At 38.9% G+C, this 26,022-nt stretch overlaps 1 protein-coding gene and 2 pseudogenes across 1 annotated transcript; all 3 read left to right on the forward strand.

Moving 5' to 3' along the window:
* Window positions 1-730: 730 nt before the first annotated feature.
* On the forward strand, window positions 731-3,411 carry LOC113219811 (annotated as a pseudogene).
* A 2,868-nt stretch (window positions 3,412-6,279) lies between these two features.
* On the forward strand, window positions 6,280-6,619 carry LOC111543580 (40S ribosomal protein S27-like). Its single transcript, XM_023213551.2, has one exon. It carries the CDS (start codon window positions 6,311-6,313, stop codon window positions 6,563-6,565), a length of 255 nt encoding a protein of 84 aa, XP_023069319.1. The 5' UTR covers window positions 6,280-6,310; the 3' UTR covers window positions 6,566-6,619.
* A 9,309-nt stretch (window positions 6,620-15,928) lies between these two features.
* Window positions 15,929-16,892, forward strand: LOC111543581 (annotated as a pseudogene).
* The last annotated feature ends 9,130 nt before the right edge of the window (window positions 16,893-26,022 follow it).

The raw sequence follows: 26,022 nt of genomic DNA on the forward strand, positions 1-26,022 counted from the left end.
GCGTCCTTTGGAACCAGCAGAGACAGACTGGAGGCTCTTGAAGCCAAAGTGGAGAGTACCTTCAGGCGGACGTCTCCGTCCTGCAAGGCTCTCCCAAGCCACTTGGTGGCTCAAAATGGACCTCAGACCTGCACAGGGTTTTGGCCGAGGGTGGTAAAGAGGAGACAAGGGCACTTACCCCAGAGAGGCTGTGAGAGTGAGCGAAGCGGGTCTCAGGTCCTGGTCCGTCCGCGGCGTGGAAGGAGGAGGAGGAGGCTCCCCGGACCCTGGGGGCCCTGAGGAGGGGTCTCCTCCCGGGTTCGGCACCATCTGTCTTGTTTTTCTAAGACCACCAGTGCGAGCACAAAAGAACCAGCGGGTCGGCAAGTGTAGGAGCAAAACTGCAGTTTATTTTGCTAACCTAAGGTGTGGGGGTGAAGTCTGTCGGCCTCCGGGGAAGGAGGCCGGCAGAGTCCCCCCGTGGGGCTCTCGGACGGACTTCCCACAGTCCCGACATCCCGACAGGAGTGGGGCTGCAAGAAGGCCGCGTGGCTCAATGGCGGAGAGCGGCTTTTCTAGGAGTGGGAAGGCAATAGGTGGGGAATGGGCGTGTCAGGGGCATTCCGCAGGTGCGACCAGGTAAATCTTGGTCTCTTCAGATTGACGTCACCTGGCGCATGCCCAGTTGGTCTGCACCCTCCCTGGGCGCCGGCTGCATTTTTGCGCGCGCGGGAAGAGTTGGGGGTGGGGGATGAAGAACCCCGAAGTGCACCATCTTGCCTCGGTTCGTCCAAACAATTACTTTGTTTTATATTCTAACTGATACAAAATAATTATACATGTTTATGGGAATACATATGATATTTTGATACATGCCTACAATGTGTAATCATCAAATCAGGATGTTTAGGATATCCATCATCTCAAAAATTTTATCATTTCTTCATATTGGGAACATTTCAGATTCTTCTTATCTCCTTTGAAATGCACAATATACTGCTGTTTCTTTTCTGAGACTCCACCTAACCCCTTGATGCTCCAGCTGCTGTGGTTGTCTAAAACTTTGTCCTCTGTTCCTTTAATCTAGGAAGACAATTTCGTTTTGTATTCTAATTTAGCTAATCCAAGTAAAGTGGAGCAAAGTTTGTTCTATAAACTAAAAATAAAATCCTAAGTCCCCCAACTGACTAAATGGACTCCTGTTGGCCAACGGCACCCTAGGAAAACCTTAAAAACTGAGTCCCAGGCCTAGAAGGAACAGGAGGCCAGACAAGCTCATTATATTCCCAGCCTTTTGCAGTTTAGACAAAACTGACCAATATTAATGTTATCACAGAGATCATAAGGCTGACGGAACGGACTCTTTATGTCAATAAGACACCAAATGATAAGTAGGACCTAGGACCATGCCAGGCAACGGTTAACTCACGCACCACCTACTTGCAAAGAATAAACTATGTTCTAACTGCCACAAGGTTTTTTTTCTAGCAGCTAAACAAGCACTGGCCTTGAGAATAGGGAGTGTTGAAGCACTTGCTGCTCACTCCTTACCAGATACTGAACCCCGCTGTTCCACAAGCCATGACTACAGCCTTGACTGACAAGAGACTGATTTCAGTAACTTTCTTCAGATTGGAAGACCAGCGACCATGGAGTGGTTCTGTCAGTTTTACAGTATCTCTGCATTTGAGTGCCTTTTTGTCCCGAAAAGATCTTTGTGTATAGGGCCTAATTGTAATGCATTAAAATGCTAAGTATCCATAACAAGGTGAACAAGGTTGTATATTACGTGAATGTTTGTTCAATAAGTATGCATCAGGATTCCCTGCATAAATATTCATGAATCCTCCTATAACTTGTTGAATATGTATGTTAGGCCAACCCATTCAACTTAAATTCCTGTCTTGCCCCTCCCTCCCTCCAAGTGCCTGCTTCCGGGCTTCCTGCATTTCCCAGACTGTCAGGAGGACCACCTTACACGCTGCAACCCTTTATAAGAAATAAAGTCTCCTCTGTAACCTCACAAATTGTATGGTTTTTCGGTTAACAGCTTTCTGCCGAAAGTTTGCAAAATGGAAAACTCACTACACGCCGTTCTTCCACCTGTCTGCGTGCTTTTGTTCAGTCTTCCAGCACATTCACTTTTTTTTTTTTTTTTTGGAAATAAGTTTTTCTAGTTTACAGTCGTTATCTGTGGGAGAGTTACTCTGAAAGCAGCAAGCAGCCATTACCAGACGCAGAACTCATTCTGTCAGTAATGGCAGCCCAGCAAATGGGGCAGGAGCCCCACCCAAATGTGGATCAATGCATGGCTGTATAACCTTGAACAAGCTGCTTAGTTGACCTCTGAAGTCAGTACTGATGTGTGAGAAACGGAGATAGGAAAAGAACTGGAGTGCTTGGGTGCCCAAGGGAGAAAAGAGTAGGTAACAAGGTTTTCGGTCGGGAGCATGATAAACAGGCAGAGGGTCGCCATTAACTCCCCTTCTTCACCAGAGTTTTCTAGCACAAAAGGCTACAGAAACTCTCCTGCTCTGGGCCTTGGGGCACATTGCAAGTTCCAGTAACAAGAGGGAAGATCTGCTGCTTTTGGACTTACAAAACATATTCCCTGACCGGGAATCAAACCCACACTGTGGAAGTGAAAGGGTGGAATCCCAGCCACTAGATCATCGGGGAACCAATAGCAACCATTTTTCATTCCTCTTGTCTTCCAAAGTTTTCCCTAAAAGGTGAACCTGCACGCAATACTCACAAAGGCTGCCAGATGCACAAGTCTAAACTGATCTAGAGGTTCTGAAGTCTGCTGTGCTCCCTGAGGAGTGCGGAGCCACTGGAACCGCAGCTAGGAGGCCAATGTAAACCCGAAAGCCTATCCCCTGGCAGATGTCCACCACCTCACCGTGAAACCATCGGACCTCCTTCAGCAGTCATGTAACTACAAGCAGCTTCAGACAGGAGCCAATGAGGCCATCAAAACCCTCAACAAGGGTATCTGTGAGTTCACTGTGGTGGCTGCAGGCACCGAGCCACTAGAGAGCATTCTGCACCTCCCACTGCTGTGTGAAGATAAGAATGTGCTGGGCCTGCCTGGAATGTTTGTGCACTCCAGGTAGACCCTGGGGCAGGCCTGTGGGATCTCCAGGTCTGTCATCACCTGTTCTGTCACCATTAAAGAAGGCTCACAGCTGATCCAGTCCATTCAGCAGCCCATTGAGGAAAACAAAAACACAGGATATGTTTTCTTCTCTCAAAAAACTTACATTCTACTAGTGGGGAGGCTAAGAAATTATGATGTAACATGAGTTAAGGTTTATGCAGATTTATGGGAGCACTCAGGAGATCCAGTACCCACATAACATCACTACAGAATTTACCCATATTGTTGGCCAACATCCCCAGAATAGACTGTTCTACCTGAATGTCATTTAATATGTCCTCTCAACAGGAAAAAGAAAGAGCCAGGAGGAACCCTCTTTGGGTAATAACAAATCACAAACACTGACCTCAGTAATTATTCCTTCAAAGAAGTCTGAATTTTATTAAGTTACTCAGTAGAGAAATTTATGTTCTAGGGCATTTTGGAAACAATGGAACAATCAGCAGGTAATTATTACATTAAAAGCTGGACAAAGTCAGGAAAGGGGACACCATAAGCTCTGCCAAAATTATTGCCACCCCAGGGTGACTAGGCATATGTGTGTCCTCTGAAAAGTAACATCAAAGACTTAACAGCAGAAGTATAGGGGAGGATAGACTTTACAAAAATAATCCAGCCAGTCACTGAACAAGTAAACAAGCAAATAATGAAAACAAGACCTAGTGGGGAGAGAGGAGAGAAAGACCAGTAACCAGAGTTTCTATAATATACTATACAAAATTCCAGTTTCCAATATAAACTATAAACTATGCAAAGAAAGACAAAAATATGACCCATACAAAAAAAAACAGACAACAAAAACTGCTGGTGAAAACGTGACTAGATGCCATATCTAAAAGATGGACTTCAAAGTAACCATTGTAAATACATTTAAAGATCTAAAGCAAATCATGATTAAAGAAGTAAAGGAAGATACATGACAATATCACATCAAATACAGAATACCAACAGTGAGATAGAAATTATAAATAAAAACCAAATTAAAATTCTGGAATTGAAAGTATAACCACTGAAAAGTTAACAAGAGCACTCAACAATCAATTTGAACTAACAGGAAAAGAAAATAATGAAGTTAAAGTGATAAAGATTATGCAGTTCAAAGGAAAATTTTAAAAAACATGAAAAAAATAGAGCCTTAGAGAAATCTGGGACACAATTAAACACACCAAAACTGGTATAATGGGATTACCAAGAAGAAAGAGCAAAGAGAAAGGAGAAGGAAAAAATATTTGAGGAAATACTGGCAGAATACTTTCCAAATTTATTGAAAAACATAGAGCTACACATCTAGGAAGCTCAACAAATTTCACATAGGATAAATGCAAAGAGGTACACAAAAAGACACATCATAGCAAAAATGCTGAAAGCCAAAGACGGTGAGGAAATTTTGAAAAGCATCAAACGAAAATGACTCATTATTTACAAGTCAGCCCCAATAAGTTTTACACCTGACTTTTCAGCAGAAACAACAAACACTAAAAAGCAGTGGGATAACATACTCAGTGTTCAAAAAACAAAACTTATCAACTAGGAATTCAATCTCAAGGGTTTTAAAATTGTCTTCAGTTAAAATAATCAAAAATTGGAGGCCAGGCGTGGTGGCTCAAGCCTGTAACTCCGGCACTTTGGGAGGCCTATGCAGGCGGATCACCTGAGGTCAGGCGTTCGAGACCAGCATGACCAACATGGTGAAATACCGTCTCTACTAAAAATACAAAATTAGCCAGTCATGGTGGCACACACCTGTAATCCCAGCTACTCGGGAGGCTGAGGCAGGAGAATCACTTGAACCCAGGAGGCAGAGGTTGCAGTGATCCAGGATCACACCATTGCACACCAGCCTGGGCAACAAGAGTGAAACTGCATCAAAAAAAAAAAAAAGAAAACAAAAATCCATTAATCCATTATCCCATTCATTCTTAAATCCATGAATAGATTAATCCATTCATAAGGGCAGACCTCCCATGACCCCATAACCTCTTAAAGGCCCCACCTCTCAGTACTGTCACATTGGGGATTAAGTTTGAACATGAGTTTTGGAGGGGACAAAAAAGTATTCAAACCACAGCAATTGCTTAAAGGAAGCTGACTCAGTTGGGACAAGGGCCTGTTTTGGTCTTCTTTTTATTATTATTATTATTATTATACTTTAAGTTCTAGGGTACATGTGCACAACGTGCAAGTTTGTTACATATGTATACATGTGCCATGTTGGTGTGCTGCACCCATTAACTCATCATTTACATTAGGTATTGCTCCTAATGCTATCTCTCCCTGCTCCCCTCAACCCACGACAGGACCCGGTGTGTGATGTTCCCTTTCCTGTGTCCAAGGGTTCTCATTGTTCAATTCCCACTTATGAGTGAGGACATGCGGTGTTTGGTTTTCTGTCCTTGTGATAGTTTGCTCAGAATGATGGTTTCCAGCTTCATCCATGTCACTACAAAGGACATGAACTCATCCTTTTCTATGACTGCATAGTATTCCATCGTGTGTATGTGCCATGTTTTCTTAATCCACTCTATCATTGATGGACATTTGGGTTGGTTCCAAGTCTTTGCTATTGTGAATAGTGCCGCAATAAACATATGTGTGCATGTGTCTTTATACTGGGACTGGTGACTTTATAAGAAGAGGAAGAAAAACCTGAGCTAGCATACTCAGTTCTGTCACCATGTGATGCCATGTGCCACCTCAGGACCCTTCAGAGAGTCCCTACCAGCAAGAAGACCCTCACCAGATGTGGCCCCTTGACCTTGGACTTCTCACTTTCTATAACTGTAAGAAATAAATTCCTTCTCTCTGTATATCAAAAAAAAAAAAAAAGAAGAAGAAGGAGAAATTTGCTAAGTCCTAGATCTTAAATGTCCTCACCATATGCACACACACACACAAAAGGGTAACTATGTGTGGTGATGAATGTGTTGCTTAATTCAATTGTGGTAATCGTTGAACGATGGCTATATATATTAAGTATTCGCGTTGTATACTTTGAATATATACAATTTTTATTTGTCAATTATACCTCAATAAAGTGCAAGAAATTTAAAAAAAAATTGGAAACCACCAAAATTTTCTTCAAGAAGAAACTACTTAAACTGTAGTGTATCTATATCTTGACTCAACAATGAAAAGGGCTTTCCGGCGGTGACGACCTACACACACGAGAACATGCCTCTCGCAAAGGATCTCCTTCATCCCTCCCCAGAAGGGGAGAAGAGGAAACACAAGAAGAAACGCCTGGTGCAGAGCCCCAATTCCTACTTCATGGATGTGAAATGCCCAGGATGCTATAAAATCACCACGGTCTTTAGCCATGCACAAACGGTAGTTTTGTGTGTTGGCTGCTCTACTGTCCTCTGCCAGCCTACAGGAGGAAAAGCAAGGCTTACGGAAGGATGTTCCTTTAGGAGGAAGCAGCACTAAAGGCACTCTGAATCAACATGAGTGGGAAACCATCTCAATAAACACATTTTGGATTAAAAAAAAAAAATGAAAAGGGACAAACTGTTGATAGAAACACACAATCTAAATCAATCTCTAGACAATTATGCCAAATGAAAAATAATACGTACTATATTTATAAATACATACTTATATATACTATACTATAAATACATACTATATTTATAAATATATAAATATTTACATTTCAGTTTAATCTCTGTCTTTGTCACATACTAGGTTTGTGATTCCATCATATATATACATACACAGAGATATGTGTGTGTGTGTGTATAGCATCCTTCAAATAAAGCAATTATTAAAATTGAAAATAGATTAGTGATTGCCAAGCTTCTAAGGGTTAAGAATGGAATGTGGGTGAGAGAAAAGTGAATATGCCTATAAAAAAGCAACAGGAGGGATTCATGTGGTGATTGACATGTTCTGTACCTTCAATGTAATAATGTCAACATCCTAGCTGTCACAGCATAGTATAGTTTTGAAAGATATTACTCTTGAGGATAATTGGGTAAAGGATACATGAGATCTTTCTGTATTACTTCTCATAATTGCATATGAATCTTAAGTCATCTAAAAATAAACTTGGAATCAATATGATCTGAGTTTAATTTCTGTCTTTGCCACATACTAAGTGTGTGATTCTGTGATAATCACTTACCTTTTTTAAGCATCATTTTTACCTCTTTAACGGGATCATAATTTCCTGTATCTGAAACTGCCAGTGATAATATATATTCTCACTATGAGTTTAGTAATAGAACCCTCTGGAATTTTAGCTGAGTGCACAGATGGCCAGTTAGTTACTACATTTATTAGCTTTCTTTGTGGCCAGATTTGACTATTAAGTGACCAAGTTTTTATCAATGAGATATAAGTGGAAATGATGGGTGAAACTTCTGTATCTCTCTCTGAAGATCAGTTTCTCTCTTTCTGCTTTCCTGATGGCGAGGATATAGAAAAACAGAACAGTGCCTTGGACTTCCAATAGAAGCCTTCCATTGAGTCTGGGAGGACCAACCATCTGCCTGTGCTTTATACACTCTTGTGAAGTCAAGCTGTTCCACAGGCCCTGCCAACTCTGAACCACTCACCACTGTAGGGCTGTATGAAAGAGAAATAAATTCTATCTTATTTAAGCAGATGTGTTTTTGTACCAATCTAAACTTGGTAGTTTAGATTATAGCTACATTGTATTGCTAAGATATTAAATAAAATATATATAACGTTTTTAGCAAAATGCCCAGTATATAGTATATAGTGATTGTTCAGTAAATGGCAATTGTGTATTTTTTGCAGCAATAGGAAAAAGTATAAAAACAGTTTCCTCTTTTTTATTTTAATACTTTTTTCTTGTTTTTTCACCACCCTCACCTTCCTGAAATTGTCTAGTCCCTTAACCTCCAGAAACCACTGTACTCTTACAGTTCCTTTCTTGGACAACTTTTGGTCTTTTTCCTTCTTTGGTCTGCACTTCTCAAGCATTTCCGTTCCATCTTTCTCTTTCTTTTTTTCTTTCTTTCTCAACTGTCTTCCTCTGGTTACATTTATCAAGTGTGATTCTACATACTTATTAATGCTGACTCCCAAGTGTATAAACTGAAGACAGACTTAAGATCCAAGCCAATATTTCTGATTTATTGCTGCATATATCTGCCTTTCCCTTGAGCTTCATATGTCAAGACTGAACTCATCCCTGGCTTTCTCATGTTGTTCTGCCTTCTGTGTTTTCTGAAAGTTACCATCTCCTTACCACTTTGAGATAAATCTCAGCAATAACTGCATTTCTCCAACTCCTTATAGCATCATTTAATCTTTTGCAAAGTACTTACTTATAACTCTTTTATTCTGTAGTAACAACAAATTGTCATTATTGCCAAGAAGAGAGAGCCATCATTTTTACTGCAGTCACTTCCTCTCCAATATTGCATCCTAAACCGGTCACCTGGGCTTGGCTTGAACACTTTCAGTGATAGGCTACTTAGCACATGCCCCACGAGGTACCCTATTCCATTTGTGACAGTTCAGTAGACCAAGAAGCAAAGAAGCAACCTCGGTATGAATGACAGTCAGGAAAACCAGAGTGGTAAGAGAAAGAAAACCCCGTTGTTTGCAGAAACAGACTCAGATCTGAGGCAGGCATCAGGAATTCACAAGCACTCCTGTACATATCTTCCCACCAATTATCCTGAGCTCTTCCCTGTGCATCAAGTTTTATTTAGAAAGGGTTGTAAAGAAGGGCAAGTAGCAAACAGGCTTTCCTCACGGAGCTTGTAGACTTACGGAAGAGAGATAAAACATCTCTCCCTCATACATAAACACAAACAAGTGATAAGAGGCAATGGTGAGCAGAGTTTAACAAATAAACTATTTTTTTGTCTCAAAAAATGTAATAGTCTAAATAACCTATCAGAATTAATTTGTCCGTAACTCTTACTTTATTGTTTTATTTATTTCCTCAGTAGAATTTTAGTCTTGAATTATCAATATATCTAGGCGCCTCTTAGGCACTTCTGAAAATAGTGATTGCAGAAACACTACATGGATAGCACTCAGGCAATGAACCCGAGGACTTTACTCCACTTCAGTGCACACCCGTGTCCCTCTGGACAATGCTTTTTCATTGTGTCACCTATGCCCTAGAACAAATGGTCCCTGAGGCGACTTGGACACAATCTTGTTAGGGAGAGCTAGGTCACCATGACAATGCGTACTACAGGGCTATGTCCCTGATAAGAACGTAATAAGGGAAATGTAATAAGGGCTGGCTACTGCTGCCTCTGTTTGCTTCAGGACCCCATCTGCAAAACCTCAGTCCTACCATGCCACAAACGACTTAGAGACCAGCATGAAGTATCAACTTTTTTGAAGAGTTTCTAGGGCAAGCCATACCTGCTCAGAGGTAAAAGTTAAACAGCCTATTGACAAATATCAAAAGGCAGGGTATATGTGTGAATGTGGAAGACAGTCAAGCAAAGAAGTAGGTGAACTTCTGTGACAAATTTTGTCCTTATTCAGGTTAGACACCCTCAAATCATTCATCCATTCCCTACAATTTTCAGTTCCTGATAATCCTGAAAATCACCTGAATTTCTCGAGATATACAATGTGCTAAAAATTTGAAAAAACTTAATCATTCAAACATCTCAGGGTGAGTACCCTGTCATTTTAATCTTTTATTCATATGTTTATGATTGTAGAGATAGCACCTGAGAAATGCATTTGAAATGTTCACAAGAGTGAGGGATTTTTTTTTTTTTTTAAGTGGCAATGTGGTAAAAAGTTAGAGATTTGTAAAGACATTAGTCAGGGCAGGAAAATATGTGTGGGAAAGGGGAAATTAGAAAGCAGAAAGCCATGATAAGAGAGGCAGAAGCCAATCTTGGTGTGTTTAGGGTGTGGCACTTGTCTTGCCCTAAGGCAAAACCCAAAGAAATACCTATCATATTAAGTCTATATCTATGAATTCGAACGAGATTAAAAAAAAATTATTGAATGAATTTGACTGCCATGCACAAAGAAGACAAACAAACAAAAACCTTTCATTCTTATATAAATGAGTCCATCTGGCTATACCCATAGACATTTAACTTACTTCTGTGGAAGATGTAAAGGATAAAGGTTAAACTTCCCACCATAACTTCACAGAGAGATTATCTAGGTTTATTCCACTTCTACAATTTTCTAGATGTATGATCTTGAGAAAAAAAAACATTCATCTTTCTGTGTCATTTACAAATGAAATAATGGTGCTTAAACTCACTGGGCTGTTGTGAGAATTAAGTTAGCATATGAAAAATACTACCCTACACAGAGTAATCATTTATTATTATATCTTCTTTATATGCCTTGTAGATACAGACGAAGACAGTAATTATAATAACTTCAGACAGTCCTCAGTTGTTAATTCACCAGTTTTTTTGGTAGGCGAATTAAGATTGTTCAATTTGCGATGATAAAATGAGGAATTCAGGGGAAACAAAGAGAAACAAAACAGGCAGTTTTCTCTGGGAGTGGGATATGCCTATGCACAGGGCTCTGCCCAATGTGTCTCCAGAAGAAGGCTTGTGTTGCTTTCCATAGAGCACTACTGAACACCAGGCAATCTGCTACTAACCTTCACTTATGTAACATCTAGAAGGTAGAGGTTAAACAGGAATCCAGGTAAATGTGCTGGTGTGAATAGCTGGTTTGGATGATCCAAGTGATGTCTACATGGTTTCAGGCCCACAGAGCTATGGCATCACCAGTGTGCTTTACAATAATAAATTGTTTCATATTATGGGCAAATAATTATCAGCTAATTATCTCTTTTAATGTGATATAATCTAATGAAGTAGGAATGACATATATTACCAGCAGCTGCAGCAGCAGAACTATTTCACAAATAATAAAACAGGTTCGACATTCTACCCTTGAAACGACATTTTACCTTTTAAATTTCCAAGTTCTTAAAGTATTACCTTATTTATTTCTTAACTAATTTGATAAATATGCATTGGTTATGTATTATGGCCAAAGCAATGAACTTAACTAGAATAGAGCAATGAGTGAGATCTCTGCTACCAAGGAGGAAAAATCCAGGAAGATACGTAGCTACCCCACAGGAGTCATAGTCATAATAGCAGCTGTGATTGTGAAGGACCTTTTGCACAAAGTCCTCACAGAGGCACTGCTGTTTATTAGGTTTATTCACGTGCAAAATACCGGAGATAAGAATAACAGAGTGGTGTCTTGAAGAACTCCGATGTGACTAGAGGAATAAATAAGAGGAATGGAAAACAGGAGTAAAGGGGAAGGTAATATTGAAGGGGAGCCTTCATATAAAAAATAAATTATACAATAGCATCAATATCATCTAGTCCTGAGAAGACCAACCCATAAACAGCTCTTCTTGGTTCTGAGGGAAAATGCAATGGGAGAAGTCTTCAAGGTGTTCCCCATGAATTATTACTTGGAATCTAAGTTGCCAAATGAGAAGGGTATGTTTAAAGAGATCATCACTGTGTGACTGTTAACATTACAGGTTAAGCTGTACTCTGCTGCCCTGATGGTAGAATTCTCCCCTAATATAAAAATTTTGTAACACTAATAGAGGAGGAAGGGCTCCCAACTGATGATGGAGAAAAGACACACCTAAAAGTTAAAGCAAATAAGAAACAAACAAACAAAAGAACAAATACAATAAGAGATCAGTGGGCACAGTGCCTTGATACACTCAGAGCTACAGAAGGGATCTAAGTACTATGATTCAGAAGTAGTCTATTGAGGAGGGCCTCTTCAAAAAGGGAGGGCAGACGGGGAGTAGGAAAAGAATAAAATAACAGATCATTTCTGGTGGACAATAGGGGCTGAAGTTGCCTTGGTTGGAGAAGAAAGTTCTTGGCAGTAGCAGGCCAGGTGGAATAGCAAAAAAGGGTTCAGTTTTGAGCAACTGAGCTTGAAACTTACGAAGATGATGATATAATATTACTGAGAGTGGGCAGAAGGTAGGGGTATGGGCACCTCTGGGCACAAGGGGACCAACTTGCAGGCTTGTCTTTGAATCAGCAAACAATCAAGCCACGGTAGGCTACAGAGCAAGATTGGCTTCCAACAAACTTGTGAACGGTCAGTAAATTTCTAAGGCTGCTTCCCACCCTTCACTTCATTTTCCAACAACTTCTCTTCAATATCCCTCAGGACTGACCTGGTAAGTTGGAATTTCAACCAGTTTTATGCAGTGCAATAACTGGAAAAGAACGCTAGTTTTCCTTTAGTTCAATTATCTATATTTTCAAAGTATAATATGAAGCTGAATGATGTGAACTCAAGCTATACTAATCAAGACTGAAACTCTTTCCAGTAATATTTATTGAGTGTCTACTATGTTTTGCTACTGCTCTATTACACTGATAAATAGAGGGGTGAGGACAAGTCCCTCTTCAGATGTTCTGTCATTTTTCAGTCGGCCTTAGCATTTCAATTCCCTTACCTTGTCTCTTTTGAGAGTTTCCAGCCATCATTTTCAAGTTTTTCCCATCCTCTGTTATTACCTACTCCTGAGTCATGCTGGGCTTCCTTCCTACTCTGTCCCTAACCTTACCACACATACTTTCTCTTTAAACTCTCACTCAGAAAAGTATCTGTTGCATTAAAGTCACTGTTTCCAAATTGGACTTTTTGGACACTTGAGGGTACAAAAATAAAAATAAAAATCTTCTAATGTCCAGGCAGGAATAGCTCCAAAGGACTGATTCTCTCATCTTCAACTCCCTTAAGAGCTCTTAAAATTGATCTGCTAGAGAAAGTGAGAAAGTGTCTTTTCCTTTCCCACTTCTCTTTTCAATTTTTTTAACAAGGAAAGTCATAGCAAAATATTGCCATATGGAAGTGTCCAAGAGTGTAAGTTAGTGCCAATGCCAATGTCAGTGTCGAGAAAGTAAAGGGTTAATAACTGGGTATCAAATCCTTTTGCAGGTCAGTGATTTTCAATCTATCCCTTTCAACGCAATTGAAATAAAAGCTAATCAAGTTGTCAGCTAATAGATGAATGAAAATAATTTTAATGATATGTTACTGAATATTTTCTGGCACACAACTAATAAAAAGTTTAAATAATCTCGTGTTATTTCTATAACAAAACTAACTTTGCTATGGTACATCAATATCACTTATATGTGAATTAGTTTTCTTAGGGTTTACACCTCCAAAATGAAAATTCAGAATAGAATTGATGCTAAAATCTTTCTCATTGTGATAATAAGTCTTACAATGCACGCAAACATTGGACAAAAGCATAATATATGTTATTATGAGATAGTTTTCCAGTAAATTTAAAAATTTTTGTCTAACATATTTTTAAATGTTTTATTTATATGTATATTGCTTTAGGTAAATGTATTCTAATTATATAACAGCTAGAGAAAATCTTCTATAAAGCACTCATAGTCTTTTTTTTTTTAATTTCCAACTTTTATTTTAAGTTCAGGGGTACATGTACAGAATGTGTAGGCTTGTTACATAGGTAAACATGTGTCATGGTGGTTTGCTGCACAGATCATCCCATAATCCAGGTATTAAGCCTAACATCCACTAGCTATTCTTCCCGATACTCTCCCTCTTTCCACCCCCCAACCTCCAACAGGCCCCGGTGTATGTTGTTGTCCCACCCGCCTATGTATCCATGTGTTCTCATAATTTGGCTCCCACTGATAAGTGAGAATATGCAGTATTTGGTTTTCTGTTCCTGTGTTAGTTTGCTAAGGATAATCCATCCATGTCCCTGCAAAGGATATGATCTTGTTCCTTTTTAAGGCTGCATAGTATTCCATGGTGTATGTGTACCACATTTTCTTTTTTATTATTATTATTATACTTAATGTTCTAGGGTACATGTGTACAACGTGCAGGTTTGTTACATATGTATACATGAAGCACTCATAGTCTTAAAAGTACAGGAAACAAAAAACATGTAGGTAGATACAGAGAAATCAATAAAAGACTTAAAATTATAAATATATTACAATACCATGAATTGTGACTTTGGTGAAATAAATGATGTTAAATTTCCAGTTTTACAAAGATATGCTCATTTGTGTACTTGTTTAAACAAGTATCACTGGATATCATTACCATAGCACTGATATTTAGATTTCATTGAATACATAAAGAGGTAATATAATAGTTTCATTTAAAAGTTCAATTATCATAATGCAGTAAAAAATTAGATTCCCTGTGGCCACATAAATGTCTGATAAAAAAATAGATGTTGTGTCTGTAGTCCTAGCTACATAGGAGGCTGAAGTGAAAGGATTCCTTGAGCCCAGGAGTTTGAGTCCACCCTGAACAACACAGCAAGGACTCATCCTTAAAAAAAAATTGATGTCAAGTTAAAACTATGCAAATTAGTATATCATTTTTTAAGTGTCTTAGAGGAAAATAATGGTTAAAGACAGGTACTTAAATCACACCAAAAATGAAAATGCTTAATGACATGTGACCCAGTCCCAAGTCAGACTTGTAATTTTACCAGTGTCTCCCTGGAAACGTCAGGTCACTGGCAATGTTAATAGAAGCCTGGAAAAGCACAGAAGAATGGTTGGGAAAATGACTTCCTCTTTCATTTTCCTGCCTCACCAGCTGCATCAGTTTCCTATGGCTGCTGTAACAAACTGCCACAAATGTGGTGGGTTATAACAACAGAGAGTTATTGTCTCACAGTTCTGGAGGCCAGAAATCCAAAATCAGTATCACTTGGCTCAATTCAGGGCATGGGCAGAGCCGCACTCCTTCTGGAGGCTCTTAAGAAACTCTTCCTTACCTCTTTTAGCTTCTGATGGCTGTGGGCATTCATTCAAGATAAAGATCTTATGGCCAAAGCATTGCAGTCTTCAAGGCCAGCATCCTTAAATCTCTCTCTGCTTTATCTTTACATTGCCTTCTCCTCTGTGTGTCTGTTTCAAATTTTACTCTGTCTCTGTCTTGTAAAGACCTTTTTGATTGTATTAAAGGCCCACCTAGAAAATCCAGGATAAGCCCCCATCTCAAAATCTTTAATTTAATCACATTTGCGAAATATTTGCTATATGGTGTAACATTTACAGATTCCAGGAATTAAGACATGTACAACTTTTAGAAGGTCCATTTTTTAACTTATTATACCTCTTGGAAATGAGACTGTCTAATGCTAGCACTAAAAATATATTCAAATATATATGTAAAGTGAATGTAAAAATAACTATTCTCTGGAGCAGAGCTTCATTATCTCCAGATAATTTCCTTTGCATTGAATTGTCTCTCCATTTGGAAATGAATATTTTTCAAACCAACTTCATACTGCCATATTGTCTTGCATTATAGTTCAAGCAACCTCCTTGAGTTATTATTTCCTCTTAGTATAATTTCCCTTGAGAAATAAGCTTGTAGGCTCCAGCTTGAGATCGCACCTTCTTTTATTCACTCATTCAACAGATACTGAGTAAAGGTGCTGTAGGCTTAGGAGTTTATGATTGTTTCTAAGGGATGTAAAGGAAGAGCATGTCCTGGACAAGAAAACAAGAATCAAAATGCCAAGGCAGTTCTGAAATCACTCAGAAAGTATTTATCAAATACCCACTGTAGTTAAGATTGCTAGGTAATTGAGTACCCAAGTCTGTTAATGTTTCCTATAAGGTGAGAGACAAAACAGTAAAGTGAAGAGGAAAAATGATTTAATAATTAATATACCACTAAGCATCTTCAGTGGTTATAAACTGTGAGGGTATGTTGGTGGTTTGTTGCACCTATCTTTCAAACTTCTTGTTCTTCTGTGATTATTTATTTTAGGCACTTAAGTGGACAGAGACCATGAGAAATTTGAGTGGAGGCCATGTTGAGGAGTTTGTCTTGGGGGATTCCCTACCGCTCCACCCCTCCAGCTGCTCCTCTTTGTCTTTTTTTTTTTTTTTTTTTTTTTGCAATTTACCTTCTGACATTGTTGGAGAATGCACTCATTGTCTTCACAATATGGCTCACTCGAAGCTTTCATTGCCCCTGTCCTTTTTCCTTGGTCATCTCTCTTTCCTGGAGCTATGGTACATCAATGTTACCATTCCTCAGCTCTTGGCAGCCTTTCTTACCCAGGATGGTAGAGTCTCCTATGTAGGTTGCATGACCCAACTCTACTTCTTTATTGCCTTAGCCTGTACTGAATGTGTGCTGTTGGCAGTTACGGCCTGTGACTGCTACCTGGCCATCTGTGGACCCCTCCGTTACCCTAGTCTCATGCCTTCCAGTCTGGCCACTCGCCTTGCTGCTGCCTCTTGGGGCAGTGGCTTCTTCAGCTCCATGATGAAGCTTCCCTTTATTTCCCAATTGTCCTACTGTGGACCCAACTATCAACCACTTTGTCTGTGATATTTCCCCACTACTCAACCTCACCTGCTCTGACAAGGAGCAAACAGAGCTAGTAGACTTCCTTCTGGCCCTGGTGATGATTCTCCTCCCTCTATTGGCTGTGGTTTCATCATATGCTGCCATCATTGCAGCCGTCCTGAGGGTCCCTACTTCCAGGGGACACTGCAAAGCCTTTTCCACTTGTGCCACTCATCTGGCAGTGGTTGTTATCTACTATTCCTCCACTCTCTTCACCTATGCACAGCCCCAGGCCGTGTACACCTTCAACCACAACAAGATTATCTCTGTGCTCTACACTATCATTGTACCATCCCTCAACCCAGTCATATACTGCCTGAGGAACAAGGAGGTGAAGGATGTCTTCAGGAAGACAGTGATGGACAGATGTCACTATCCTAGGGATGTTCCAGACTGATATACAACAGGTCCTGGGAGAGGCAAAAATTGCAGAATCTTAATAGGACTTCCTCAAGGAATCAGAATGGGCTTAAAGGGAACATAAATATAATATGCCAACATTTTCTTTAAATATTGTCTGGGACCTTCTGATAGAAATGAAAGTTTATGAATCATTTATTTTTTACAGGGGTTTTCAAACGAAGGTTGGACTAGCTACACAAGAATCACCTGGGAATTTGTTAAAATAAAGATTCCCCCCACCCAAAAAAATATGTGGAGAGTCTTACTGAGTATGTCTGGAATGTGACCCTGCTGTGAATAATTTTCAGAACTTCCATGTACAATGTTTCAATATTTTAAGTTAAAAGTTAAAATATTTTAAGTTAAAAGTTAAGTTAAAGTGTTTTTAACCTAAAATATTTTCAACTGACAACAGATTTATCTGGATATAACCCCATCATATGTTCAAGGAGTATACAAAATGTGTATCACTTTTGCACTATCATAAAGTAAAAAAATCATAAATTGAAACATTGTACATAGGGAACCATGTACAATGTACAATGTACATGTAGACAGATACAGAATACTGTAATACTGTAATGGTGATGTAGCAATATTACTTTTAATTCCAACATAAAATTTAAAAGATAAAACTATTAAGAATAACTAAATCTACATACTTTGTCAAGGTATCCACAACACAACATAAAAAGATGTCAATTGTGACTTCAATAATATGTATAAAGGGAAGAGTAAAAGTTTAGAGTTTTGTATGCATTTGAAGTTAAGTTGTTATCAGTTTGAAATTAATAACCATAACTTTGAAAAGTCGTATATAAGTTTTATGGTAGCTACAAAGAAAATAGTACACAATATGCACAAAAGAAAACTAAAAATAAATCAAAGCATATCACTACAAAAAATTAACAAATCATAAAGGAAAAGAGAAAAAAGAGAAACAAAAGAACAATAAGACAGCAGAAAATGGATAACAAGATGGCAACAATAAATCTTTATCAATAATTATATTAAACTTAAATGGATTAAACACCTCAATTAAAAGGCATAGGCTAAATTGATTAAAAAATCACAAGATCCAACTTTATGCTATATACAGAAGACTCACTTTGTATTTAAGGACCCACATGAACTGAAAGTAAGATAGTTAAGTAAATGTTAACCAAAAGACAGAAGGGGTGGCCATACTTACATTAAATGAAAAAAATATTTAAGTAAAGAACTATCATAAGAGAAAGAGAGGCTCTTTACATAATGACAAAAGTGTCGAGTCATGGGAACAAGATAGTTGATTAGAACCATCCAGCAATTGTCCCTTCATGGGACCACCAAATTGAACAATCATCCATGTAAGAAAGCACCTTCATAAGAACCAAACAATCAGGTGAGCAATCACAGTACCTGTTGTTAACAATATCAAGGAAAGAGGCATTGAAGAGATTAGGAAAGATAATCTTCCTTTGCCTACATCACCTCTCTCCCAATCCCTGGCAGCACCACATGGAAAAGAATCTGTGTGCTTGGGGAAGAGACAGTGAAGTGAAAGTGATTAGGAGACTATGCATTGAAACTCAACACTACTCTGTCACAGCAGAGCTCAACAGAGGACAGAATTCTTCCAGCACCCATGGAGGAAGCAATTAGATCAACCCTGGCAGGAGGGAACTAAGTTCTGGCTGGTTCTACCACAAGCTCACTAATGTGGTCTGGGACCGAAAATAGATTTCAGAGGTAGTTAGGTCCTAAGGACTGTAGTCTTTGGGCAAGCCCTAGTGCTGTACTGTGCTTGGAGGCAGTGCAATTGGGGCACACAAGACCCAGTAAGACAAACTGTGGTGGCCAATGGAGTGTTTGCACAGCTCGGGGAAAGACCCTTTCTGCTTGGGGAAAGGAGAGGGAAGAGTCCTGTGCATTGGGTACCAGTTTAGCCACAGTAAAACAAAGCACCAAGCAAATTCCTGAAGACCCCATCCAGGCCTTAACTCCCAGATAGCATTTCTAGACCCACCTTGGACCAGAAGGGAACCTGCTACCATGAAGGGAAGGACCTAGTCCTCACAGGATTTATCATCTGCTGACTAAAGAGTCCTTGGGCTTTGAATAAATAACATCAATAGATAGGCAGTAGTTTCTACAGGCCATGGGCAAGACTTAGTACTCTCCTGGCTTCAAGTATCACCCAGCAGAATGCCAGCTGTGTAGCCATAAGATTACTTGCATCAGCCCTCCCCCAATTCCCGGCAACCCAGTGCAGAGAGGAGACTTTTTGATGAAGGGAAAATGAAGGAAGAGAGTGATAGACTTTGCCTGGTAATCCAAATAATTCTCCACGATTCTACCCAAGCCCACCAAGGCAATGACTCCAGAAGTCCAAAAGAGTCCCAGCATTACTGGATTGGGGTGCCCCCTCATGCTGATATTGTTGTGGTGACAGTAGGCTTACAACCCAGCCCTCATTTCCCTTTGAATACATGGAAAACAAGAAGGTCAGGTGCAAACAAGCCCCAACTGGTGATATTGAAACAAATACCTAACTCTTCTATGCCCAGACATTGCTGGACATTCACAGGCCTCAAGAACATCCAAGAAAACATGACCCCTCCAAACAAACTAAATAAGTCTCCTGTGATCAATCCCAGAGTAATGGAGATATGTGACCTTTCAGACAGAGAATTCAAAATAGCTGTCTTAAGTAAGCTCAATGAACCACAAGATAACATAGAGAAGGAATTCTGAATTCTATCAGAGCAACTTAACAAAGAAACTGAAATAATAAAAAACCAAAAATTTTGGAGCTAAAAACTTCAATCAAAAAGGTGAAAATGCATGAGTCTTTCTACAGAAAAATTGATAAAGTAGAAGAAAGAATTAGTGAGCTTGAAGTCAGGATGTGTAAACATACACAGTCAGAGGAGAAAAGAGAAAAAAACAAAGCACATCTACAAGAGTGAGAAAATAGTCTCAAAAGGGCAAATCTAAGACTTATTGGCCTTAAAAAGGAGGTAGAGAGATTGGAGTAGAAAGTTTACTCAAACAAATAATAACGAAGAACTTTTCAAATCTAGAGAAAGATATCAATATCCAGATACAGAGTCATAGAACACTAAGAAGACTCAACTCAAATAAAACTATCTCGAGCCATTTATTAATCAAAACTGAGTGATCGAGGATAAAGAGCAAATCCTAAAAGCACTAAGAGAAAAGAAACAACATAAAAAGGAGCTTGAACATGTCTGGCCGAAGACCTGTCAGTGGAAGCCTTACAGGCCAAGAGATAGTGGGATGATATATATAAAGAGCTAAAAAAAAGACTATTATCCTAGAGTATTATATCCAGCAAAAATATCCTTCAAACGTGAAGGAGAAATAGACTTTCCCAGACAGACAAAAGCTGAGAGATTTCATCAATACCAGACTGATCCTACAAAAAAAAAATGCTAAAGAGAGTTGTTCAATCTGAAAGAAGGACATTAATGAACCACAAAAAAATCACCTGAAGGCATAAAACTCACTGTTAGTAGTAAATAAATAAGTAAATACAGAATACTCTAGCACTGTAACTGTGGTGTGTAAACCACTCATATCTTGTATAGGAAGAATAAAATACAAACATCAAAAATAATGACTACAACAACTTTTTATTGATTTCATCAACACCAGACTGATCCTACAAAAAAAAAATGCTAAAGAGAGTTGTTCAATCTGAAAAAAGGACATTAATGAACCACAAAAAATCACCTGAAGGTATAAAACTCACTGGTAATAGTAAATAAATAAGTAAATACAGAATACTCTAGCACTGTAACTGTGGTGTGTAAACTACTCATATCTTGAATAGGAAGAATAAAATACAAACTTATCAAAAATAATGACTACAACAACTTTTTAAGAGGTAGAGTGTAGAAAAAGTTATAAATAGAAACAACAAAAACTCAAAAAGCAGGGAGAATAGAGTCAAAGTGTAGTTTTTTTGTTTTCTCTTTGTTTATTTGCTTTTCTTTTTAAATAACCAGTTAAGTAGACATCAATTTAAAATATTTGGTTATAAAATGTCATTTACCAGCTCACAGTAACAGCAAATCAAAAATCTGCAAGAAATACACAAAAAATAAAAAGTAAGAAATTAATACTTACTATCAGAGAAGATTACTTTTACACCATAGAAGAAAGGACAGAAGAAAACGGTCATTTCATAAGAAGATACACTAATTATAAATCTATATATGAGTGTGTGTGCATCCAGTATCTAAGCACATAAACATATAAAACAAATATTGACAGATCTGAAGAAAGAAATACACAGTGATAGCAATAAGGATAGGACATTCAGACAGGACATCAATAAAGAAACAGTGAACATGAACAATGTAATAATCAAATGATCCTAAGAGACATATGCAGAATATTCCAGACAACAGCAGCAGAATACACATTCTTCTCAAAAAATACACAGAACATTCCTCAGGAAAGATCATGTGCTAAGTTTCAAAAATAAAAGAAGATTAAAATCATATATGAATATGGTTTGGATCTGTCTCCCTGCCCAAATTTCATGTAAAATTGTAACTCCCAGTATTGAAGGTGGAACCTGATGGGAAGCAATTGGACCATGGGCATGGATTTCTCATAAATGGTTTACCACCATCCCCTTCGTGCTGTTCTTGTGATAATGAATGAGTGAGTTCTCATAAAATCTGGTTGTTTACAAGTGTATATCACCTTCTCCTCACTCTCTCTGTTGTTCCTGTTATGGCTGTGTGATATGCCTACTCACCCTTCACCTTCCACCATAATTGTAATTTTTCTGAGGTCTTCTCAGAAGCCAAACAGATGCCAGCATCATGCTTCCTGTATAGCCTGCAGAACCATGAGCCAATTAAACCTCTTGTCTTTATAAATCACTCAGTCTTAGGTATTTCTCTGTAGCAATGTGAGAATGGACTGATACACATAAAAATATATTTTTTAACCACAATAGAATGAAGCTAGGAACCAACAGTAGGAAAAAATGAAAAATTTACAAATATGTGGAAATTAAACAACATACTCTTGAACAACCATTGAGTCATAGCAGGAATCAAAGGGGAATTAGAAAGTATCTCAGGACAAATTTAAAAATTTTATAGAATGCAGCAAAAAGAGCAGTAAGAGAAAAGTTTATAGCAAGAAACACTCTCATTAAAAAAGAATGATCTCAAATAAGCCATCTAATGTTATACCTAAAAGAATTATAAAGATTAAAGCAGAAATAAATGAAATAGAGAATATTAAAACAATTGAAAAAAATTAAAACCAAGAATTAGTTTTTTGAAAAGATAAAAAAATGATAAAAAGGTATGTAGGCTAAAAAAAAAAATCTCAAATACATTAAATCAGAAACAAATGAGAAGCCGTTACCACTGATGCCACAGAAATGAAAACCATCTGTCTTTTTTTTAATCTTTTTTTTAATTATTGTTATACTTTAAGTTCTAGGGTACATGTGCACAATGTGCAGGTTTGTTACATATGGATACATGTGCCATGTTGGTGTGCTGCACCCATTAACTCGTCATTTATATGAGGTATATATCCTAATGCTATCCCTCCCACCTCCCACCTCCCCACAATAGACCCTGGTGTGTGATGTTCCCCTTCCTGTGTCCAAGTGATCTCATTGTTCAATTCCCACCTATGAGTGAGAACATGCGGTGAAAACCATCTGTCTTAACCAGTTCCAGCTGCTATAACAAATTACCATAGACTGGGTGGCTTAAACCACAAACATTTATTTCTCACAGTTCTGCAGGAGGGAAGTCCAAGCTCAACTACTCACAGATTCAGCATCTACTAAGGGGGCTTGCTCCAGGTTTTCGGATAGTTGTGTTCTAATTATATCCTCACATGGTGAAGAACAGAGAAAAAGCAACAAGTTTTTTCTTATCTTTCCTAAGATTACTAATCACATCCAATAATATTCCATTGTAAGTATATGCTATATTTCCTTAATCCATCAATCTGTTCATGAACATTTAGGTTATTTTTTTTTTCTTGGCTATTGTGAATAATGTTATAATAAACATGGGATTGTTAATGTCACTTTAAAATCCCAATTTTATTTATTTTGAATATATGCCCAGAAGAGAAAGTGATACAGTATTAGTCAAACTCATAGAAACAGAGTAGAACAGTGGTTGCCAGTAGGCAGAGGAGGAGAAAATGTGAGTTCCATTTTGTTGAATGTAAGTTTCAGTTACACAAGATAAACGAATTCTAGAAACGAACTGTAAAATATTGTGATTTTATATAGTTTGAATATTTGTTTCCATCTAAATCTCATGTAGAGTTATAATCCCGAACGCTGGAGATGGGACCTGGTGGGAGGTGTTTGGATCATGGGGATGAGTCCCTCATGGCTTGGTACTTTCTTTGTGATATTAGCTGAGTTCTCACAAGATCTGGTGAGTTAAGTGTTGCACCTTCCCTTTCTCTCTCTCTCTCTCTCTCTCTCTCTCTCTTCCCCCCCCCCTCGATCTTGCCCTGGCCAAGTGATGTGCCTCCTCCCACTATGCCTTCTGCCATGATTGAAAGTTCCTGGAGGCTTTTACCAGAAGCCAAGCAGATGCTAGCACCATGCTTTCTGTTAAGTGTGCAGAACCATGGGCCAATTAAACCTCTTTTCTTTATAAATTACCCAGGCTCAGGTATTTCTTTATAGCAAGGCAAGAATGGCATAGCACAAGAAATTGGTACAGAGGAGTGGGGCATTACTCTAAAGATACCTGAAAGTGTAGAAGCAGCTTTGGAACTGGGTAATGGGCAGAGAATGGAAGAGTTTGGAGGGCTGAAAAGAAGACAGGAAGTTGAAGTTAAGTTTAGAACTTCTTAGAGGCTTGTAAAATGGTTGTGACCCAAATGCTGATGCGTGATATAGACAGTGAAGTTCAGACTGAGGAGGTCTCAGATGGAAATGAGGATCATACTGGGAACTGGAGCAAAGGTCACTTTTGATATGCCTTAGCAAAGAACTTGGCTGCCTTCTATTCATGCCCTAGGGATGTGTGGAAGTTAAAGTTTTGAAATGATAATTTAGGGTATCTGATGAAAGAAATTTCTAAGCAGCCAAGCACTCAAGATGTGGCCTGGCTGCTTCTAACAACCTACACTCAGATGTGGGCACAAAGATGCGTTTAAAGCTGAAACGCATATTCAAGAGGAAAGTAGAGAATAAAAGTTTGAGAAATCTGCAGCCTGGCAATGTGGCAAAGGACGAAAAAGCTTTTGAGGGGAGAAGAATTCAAGTAGGTTGTATAACAACCACTTATTAAAGAAATATGCATATCTAAAAAGGAGCCAAGTGCTGATAGCCAAGACAATGTGGAAAAAGCCTTGAAGGCATTTCAGAGACCTCTGCGGCAGCCCCCTCCATTGAAGGCCCAGAAGCCCTACTGCCACACACAGCTTCATGACACTACTCCCTGCATTCTGCTGCTCCAGCTTCAACTGGAGCTCAAAGGGGCCCAGGTACTGCTCAACATGCCACTTTGGAGCATTCAAGCCACTGTAAGCCTTGACAATTTGCACATGGTTTTAAGTCTGTATGCACACAGAGTTCATGAGTGAATGAGAATTGGCACCATCTGCCTAGATTTCAGAGGACATATGGAAAAGCCTGAGTGCCCAGAGAGACGTCTGCTGCAGGGGTGGAGAACCCCACACAGAACCTCTACTATGGCAATGCAGAGGGAAATGTGGGTTTAGGCCCCCCACCAGAGTTCCCACTGGGGCACTGCCTAGTGGAGCTATGAGAAGGGGACCACCATCCTCTAGACCCCAGAAAGGAAGATCCACTGGTAGCTTGCCCTCTGCACATAGAACAGCCAAGAGCACTCAACACCAACCCACGGAAACAGCCACGGGGACTGAACCCTGCAAAGCCATAGACTGTTAGGAAGGCATAAATATATTTTGTATTGTGAGAAGGACACAGATTTGGGAGGAGCCAAAGAAATATTGACATAGTTTGGATATTTGTCCCCATACAAATCTCACATTGAATTGTAATCACCAGTGCTGAAGGTGGGAAGTGTTTTGGTCATGGAGGTGAACTTCACATGGCTTGGTCTAGTTTTATGATAGTAGTAAGTTCTCACAAGATCTTGCCATTTCAAAATTTGTGGCACCTTCCCCCATCTCTCTCTCTCCTGTTCTGGTCATGGGATGTGCCCACTCCTGCTTCACCTTCCACCATGATTGAAAGCTCCTTGAGGCTTCACCAGAAGCCAAGTGGATGCCAGCACCATGCTTCCTATGAATTCTGCAGAATCATGAGCCAACTAAACCACTTTTCTTTATAAACTACCCAGTTTCATGTATTTCTTTATAGCAATGCAAGAATGGCGTAAGATGTTATTACAGTTACCAATACCATTTTACCAGGGGTGGATTTACGTTAAATATTCTTACCACACACAAAAAAAGTCAGTGTTGACCTAGTTGAAAAATTAGCATACCTGTGACCCATGCTATATTAAAAAACAATTATTGAATAAATCAAGAGTGCTATTGTTTTTTGTGAGTGAAATTGTAATTGACCTCTATAACCCTTGTTTCAAATGCTCTTGTTAGAATTTTCAGAAAAATTTTAGTGGAGTATACTTTATAAACATCTGTTGACATTAACATAATACCAAGGCTCACAGAGATGAATAAAAACTAAATCTTGTGAAAATTTTAAAAAGAAAGAGAATTAAGAATGTAATTGCCTTTTAGCTCCAAATCTACCTTTATTTGTCCTGATTGTGTTACTGGAATGTTTCTCCTTTACCCAGCAGACATGATGTTAAGCTTTTCTGTGGAAGGTGTGAAAGGACACTGAAGCTAAAATGGGGTTCTCTTCCCATTTCTGGCATGCTTTCATCTACCTGGACATGCTGTGTGTGTGAAATCTAATAACAAGTACGACTCCCAGTAGCGCTACCTCCCAGGCAATACCATCATCAAAGATATTTTCCCAGAAGATTGCAAACAGAAGCATCTTCCCATAGATGCCCCCTACCCGCAGAGTACATCAGAGAGTGGTTTTCCAGCAAGTTCTAAAGTATAGCACTTCCTCATGGATGGCTTCCCATGAGGACTATGAGGGC

This window comes from Piliocolobus tephrosceles, chromosome 1 (genome assembly GCF_002776525.5).
Source record: "Piliocolobus tephrosceles isolate RC106 chromosome 1, ASM277652v3, whole genome shotgun sequence".
Lineage (NCBI taxonomy): Eukaryota > Metazoa > Chordata > Mammalia > Primates > Cercopithecidae > Piliocolobus > Piliocolobus tephrosceles.

What these genes read in the sequence shown, in the direction of transcription:
- LOC111543580 (XM_023213551.2), top strand. Translation starts at nt 6,311, where the DNA reads ATGCCTCTCGCAAAGGATCTCCTTCATCCCTCCCCAGAAGGGGAGAAG.